General features: G+C 36.5%; 1 protein-coding gene across 1 annotated transcript; it reads right to left on the bottom strand.

The window, feature by feature from the left end:
• Positions 1–7: 7 nt before the first annotated feature.
• Positions 8–5,531, bottom strand: LOC127851221 (uncharacterized). Its single transcript, XM_052384842.1, has 4 exons — positions 5,458–5,531; positions 2,773–2,854; positions 114–1,346; positions 8–25 (listed from the first exon to the last, which is right to left on the bottom strand). Exons 2-4 carry the CDS (start codon positions 2,842–2,844, stop codon positions 8–10), a joined length of 1,323 nt encoding a protein of 440 aa, XP_052240802.1. The 5' UTR covers positions 2,845–2,854; positions 5,458–5,531.
• Between the last annotated feature and the right edge of the window lie 724 nt (positions 5,532–6,255).

The raw sequence follows: 6,255 nt of genomic DNA, 5'->3' as shown, positions 1-6,255 counted from the left end.
ATATCCATCAGATTAGCAGAACTGACTTTTACGAACATTCGTGTCGCAACCTGTCTCAATAGATCGCAATGGCGGTTGTTTATCTTCTTCAGGATGGAATCCGAGTCACCCACATCCCCATTCTTCTCTCTAATTTCCACGGATCGGTGCATGAACTCCAGATGCAGCATCTCTAGCTCCATCCTTTTCTTGCTGAACCACATCATCGGCTCTGGGGACGCGACAATCGCCTTTCTTATCTTCTCCAGTCTCAGTATTACATTGGGCCCTTCCTCTAGCATGTCCGTGATATCTGCTACCCATTTATGTTGCTGGTAATCATGCATACCGCAGGCTTCCATAAGATTTCTTTCCGGAATCATGTAATAGCAAAGTCGTTTTTTCTCAATAGCAGTCCTAAGTTTTTTCAGTCCGTCATGCAACCAGTAAAGTAAGCTGCGTGAATGAAACTCTGTCTGTGGAGTATTTTCAGCTTGCCATAATATGATGTTTTTCAACACGTACGATGTTATTTCTTTATTATTTGGTTTTATTATATCTCTGAGGATCATTTTAAGAATGACATATACTTTTGCTTGTGTGTCGTTGAGGTTGTTTACAAGTTCTGCCTCGCCGGTGTTGAAACAAATCCTCCACTCCATGTGCTTGTAATCGCTTCCCTTAAACCCTACAGGAGTAACCAAGGCTCCTAATGATACTACTTTCTGAACTATAGTTGGTGATGGCCAATTACGACGTCTGTCAGCCCATCTCTGTAGGATGCTGGGGCAGGAACAACGTAGTGCGATTACTCTGTCAAAATGAAGTACACCATCTACTGTATCAGGTATCGACGGCCCGGCTCGTTTATGATGCTCCGCAGATGCGTTATGTGGTAATGAACGTGAGTATTCATATTCATCTAGCAATACGCTACTACTTAATAGAACGCCCCCATATCCATTATCACACAGAGCCTTGGTAATTGTATCATAACGTGCATGAGCAGCTGGTCTCTCTTGTAACAGTCTGCAGTGCCCTGGATATACACGTGTATCCATCGTATCCATCCTAAACACATCTTTGTCGTCTGAAATAGTGAGCAGATTGATATCAGCTTCCACACAGAGGACATCCTCCAGCACAAATAATATGTCCCAGTCGCTTTCCAAATAGCAGGTCAGTCCCTCTGCCTTGCTCCCAGCTGTGATACATGTAACTGCGTTTCCTTGTTCATTCAAATATCGTGCATTCTTCAGCCTGTCATACTCCCTGTACTTCTCAACGCGCCACCGTCTCATCATCTCGCCGTAACCCAACCGGGTCATTATAGTACAGATCTCCATGGATACGTGTTCAAGATGATTCTATGAACAAAATAATACGATTTTTAAGTAAGTTTAAAATACGCAATTGTATTTGATTTAAATTATAAACACATACAAAAAAATACAATTTGGTTACATATGTTTTCAAATAAATTTTAAATTGTGTTTTTTAATTTCATGGAAAGAAAGTTTATTGAAAACTTTGAAGTAATTAATTATCTTCGATTACTATTACTATTATTATTATTATCTATTTTCTGCTCGCTTTGTGCCTGCTTTCCATTCATAGGGACATGGACATAAACATTTGAAATGTTGTACGTGAGTTTGCTTGGAAGCATCCTAGGCGGATGGATCTTCCTGACATCATGTCTGAGTTGTAGATTGTAACCAGACATAGTACGAAGAGTTATATGAATTATCTAAGTGATCATTTCTGAGAAAGTACAAATATCATAACATTAGTTGAATAGTTGTAAGAACATACTTGTGCATATATTTTGTTGTATTGTTTTTGTTACAAAAATGACATAATATTTGATTGAACTTTAAATGAAGAGTGTTGCTTAAACTGTTATTTTTGTAATTTGTAAAAAGGTTTATCAATGACTTTGCCTTATTTGACAGTTTTTGAACCACAAGACTCAACAATGTATACATAATACGATTACAACAAAGTTTGATAAATATCCACTCATCCAACAGGATGACCTTGTAGGATATCCAACAAAGTTAAATAGGAGGCCCACCCATCTAACACTGTTAAACAGTTTCTGGATAAAGATTATGTCTCCCACCACTTTAGTGGTTTGAGAGACTTTTGATTTAACCCTGTGTGTCTGTCTGTGTGTCTGTCACACTTGATGTCTGAACTCAAGTTCTTGTTTGTTTTACATGCACTTTTAGCATGCAAAAATGATAATTAGACAGCAGGAAATTGCATCATTTCAAGGTGCCATTAAAAAAAATCGACAGCAGGAGGGGACCCCCCTCCAGCACCCTCCCCAGTTGAGCCCCCCCCCCCTTTGAATAATTTCTGCGTAGGCCTCTGTATTATAGTGATGACTGCACAGGCTGCTGTACCTACAAATGCTTTCAGTCTCAGACTTACCCGAGAGTGACGACTGTACATGCTACTGTGCCTGCAAACGCTTCTAGTCTCAGACTTACCCGAGAGTGACGACTGCACAGGCTGCTGTGCCTGCAAATGCTTCTAGTCTCAGACTTACCCGAGAGTGACGACTGTACAGGCTGCTGTGTCTACAAATGCTTACAGTCTCTGACTTACCCGAGAGTGACGATTGTACAGGCCGCTGTGATTACAAATGCTTCTAGTCTCAGACTTACCCAAGAGTGACGACTGTACAGGCTGCTGTGTCTACAAATGCTTCTAGTCACTGACTTACCCGAGAGTGACGACTGTACATGCTGCTGTGCCTGCAAATGCTTCCAGTCTCTGACTTACCCGAGGGTGACGACTGTACAGGCTGCTGTATCCAGACTCTGACTCTGTACATCCGACGCCTCCTTCTGCCATTTGTAAAATGCTGGAAATATATATAAGTTTTAATTGTCAAAAATGTGATTAGATTAAAAAAAGGCAAAATGAATGGTAATAATATATATTATTGTTTTAATGTTTTTTTCTTCAGAGTTTACGTTCTTATAAACTCTCATAAAACATCAGCATAACAGCAAGTTTGATCCTTTAATCCTAATGTCGCATAACATCTTATGAAGCACTTAATAATATATATGCACATGAACATAACATTTAAAAGTCTTATATACTACTCTGTACACGATGGGTCTATATGCACCTGGTTGCGTTAAAAAAATAGTGTTTGATGAGTGTGGTGTAAAATAGTACATGTTGTAGTTTGATTTTTTTTTATCATAAGTACCCAGATAACATTTCTGTGAAGAAAGTTAAAGACTTGAACAGTAGGTTAGTTTCAACTTTAACTGTTATATAATGGTGTTCCATCAAACGAGTCAAGACAGTGAAGTCCTGTTCGTATCAATGAACCTGGTAGTTATTGGTGTAACCATATACGAATGCCCGAGCTTCGTTATTGATTGTTAAAATCACTAGATGACGCTGTGAGAATCTGCTGGACATCTAAATAAGAACTATATTGTTCATATGCGGACATGGATAAGCTTGGATAAGTCAAGATGGTGCAGTTGGTGATGCAAATTATTTAAATAATCTTTTAAGAAACGCGTAATTGATTGCTGCACGCAAAAATGGGCCGACGACGTTTTAAACTCGAGTCGATGTCATCATCATAAACATACAAAAGCCTACATAACACAGAAATGTACTTATCTATTGATTTAGCACCAAATAAAAGATTGGGCTTTTGAAATTCCGAGCCTCACTCACAATTTACAAATCAAACTGGGGAGACGCAATAATGTACAAAAAGAAAACAGAATATGCAATAATTGTTCTGCAAACTAAGTTCGATATCTGGTTGGAATAGCATGCTTATGTGCGTGTGTGTGAATATGTTCAAACCAACTATGCCAAGATCTAAGAAATATAAATAACTGAATAATGTACATTCTATATTTACACAACCCTTATGTTTTTTTATAAGCATGTTCTAGACATATATGACTTACTTAATTTCCTCCAAATACACGAAGAGCTGAACAAATAATAAGACACAATTGTTAACAAAAGCATAAGAGTAATGAAAGTATGTATACGTAGTACAATATAGTGCACTTCTTTAGCGATTAGCACAGTATACGTAGTACAATATAGTGCAATTCTTTAGCGATCAGCACAGTAAACATTGACATGATACACAGAGTAAACTTAGCGATCAGCACAGTAAACATTGACATGATACACAGAGTAAACTTAGCGATCAGCACAGTAAACATTGACATGATACACAGAGTAAACTTAGCGATCAGCACAGTAAACATTGACATGATACACAGAGTAAACTTAGCGATCAGCACAGTAAACATTGACATGATACACAGAGTAAACTTAGCGATCAGCACAATAAACATTGACATGATACACAGAGTTAAACTTAGAGATCAGCACAGTAAACATTGACATGATACACAGAGTAAACTTAGCGATCAGCACAGTAAATATTGACATGATACACAGAGTAAACTTAGCGATCAGCACAGTAAACATTGACATGATACACAGAGTAAACTTAGCGATCAGCACAGTAAACATTGACATGATACACAGAGTAAACTTAGCGATCAGCACAGTAAACATTGACATGATACACAGAGTAAACTTAGCGATCATCATAGTAAACATTGACATGATACACAGAGTAAACTTAGCGATCAGCACAGTAAACATTGACATGATACACAGAGTAAACTTAGCGATCAGCACAGTAAACATTGACATGATACACAGAGTAAACTTATATGTGAATAATGATTTATAGGCATGGAAATAAATTGATATTATTAATGAAAATAAACCGTCTAGAGGTCATTGAAATAGGAAAAAACAGTACGCACGTGGTATTCATAAACATTAAACATATAATATCAAAGTGCACCAATATATACAGGAATCAGTAAATACGCATAACGCATATACACGTATTCTCAATCAAATGCTGATCAAAACATACGCGAAAACAATCTGGCATTCTAGGAACGAAAACAAAATTTTATAATACCTTGACAACTATGTTATGATCTAATAATAATGTTAATGTATAATAATTGTGGGCCGTAGGCCTTTGTTTACAAATTAACTTAACTTGACTTGACTAGTTTGAGGGTAATGTAGTTTGTATCAATATTAAAATGTTTTGCACTTTCGATTTCAAGGTCCATTTGACTATAGTGTATCTGACATAGTTTTATATTTAATACATGTGTAATCAAATACATGATACGACCAAATAAATTTTATAAAAGTTTCCATTCAGCTTGGACAAACGACACATAGAAGGATATGTTTTTTATTATTCATTATTAAAATGCATGCACTTTCGATTTCAAAAACCTTCGAACAAAGTAGTTAAGTTATGCGATGGGTTAGCAATATACTGCGCAGTTGATATAAGTCAATGGTTATTTCATATAAAATAACACATTTCTAAATACGATAATAAAGGTAAGAGATAACATTTAATCTACTTACGAAACAAATGTACACGAATGAAAATTTCCCCGATCTAATATTATAACCTCGTTTAACTACTTCCGTCCCCGATGAAGTTATCTAGATGTAGTCATTCTATAAATAGAAATTACGTCAAGAATTTCAGTGACAAATTACTTATTAATAATTGAACGCTGTAAATATTAAGTTTACCTTTTAAGTGAAGAGCTTTTAGCCAAAACGTGGATTTAAAAGTGTCAAACTACGACAAAGCGCGTATATAAACACTGCGGGGAATCTTAATGATCAGTTGTATTTGTATGAGAATAATGAAAAGCCAGACACATGAAAGTCTGTTATGTATACAAGGCAAGACATCAGCTCCGTTTGTACTTATATAACAAAGTTCAATAGGGATAATATTTTATCACTGCGGGGAATCACGTGATCACAAAAGTACATCGTACGCAAAAAATGGGGGAAAAAGCTCTCGCTTAATGACGAAAATCAAGGTATTCTCATATTTTATCATATTGATCCACTTTAGAAGGATGGGAGAGTCCACTAGGCATAAATGGGTTAATTAATGACCGATATTGTTTATGGAACCATTTCCAGGGGAAATAAGCCAGGGGAACATAGTGCTTTCATATTGTTTGTCATTGATCTGCGTGGTAATGAATTTCTCTTTTGTCGTTGCTGTCATAATGTTGGTCATTATAATTATGTGTTCATCAATCATAAGAACTCCATACGTTTGTATATACATACTTTTATTGCGTGTTACTGGTTCGATGGCTACATGTGAAGTGAAGCAAACTTACAAAATAAAATCAG

Source organism: Dreissena polymorpha, chromosome 11 (assembly GCF_020536995.1).
Source record: "Dreissena polymorpha isolate Duluth1 chromosome 11, UMN_Dpol_1.0, whole genome shotgun sequence".
Classification (NCBI taxonomy): Eukaryota; Metazoa; Mollusca; class Bivalvia; order Myida; family Dreissenidae; genus Dreissena; species Dreissena polymorpha.
Note: the sequence above shows the minus strand (reverse complement) of the source record. Positions and strands in the feature narration are given on the sequence as shown.

What these genes read in the sequence shown, in the direction of transcription:
- LOC127851221 (XM_052384842.1), bottom strand. Translation starts at nt 2,844, where the DNA reads ATGGCAGAAGGAGGCGTCGGATGTACAGAGTCAGAGTCTGGATACAGC. An exon ending in TGTACAGTCGTCACCCTCGG is followed by an intron (nt 1,347 to 2,772) that starts GTAAGTCAGAGA and finishes TTTTGTTCATAG; the next exon opens with AATCATCTTGAACACGTATC.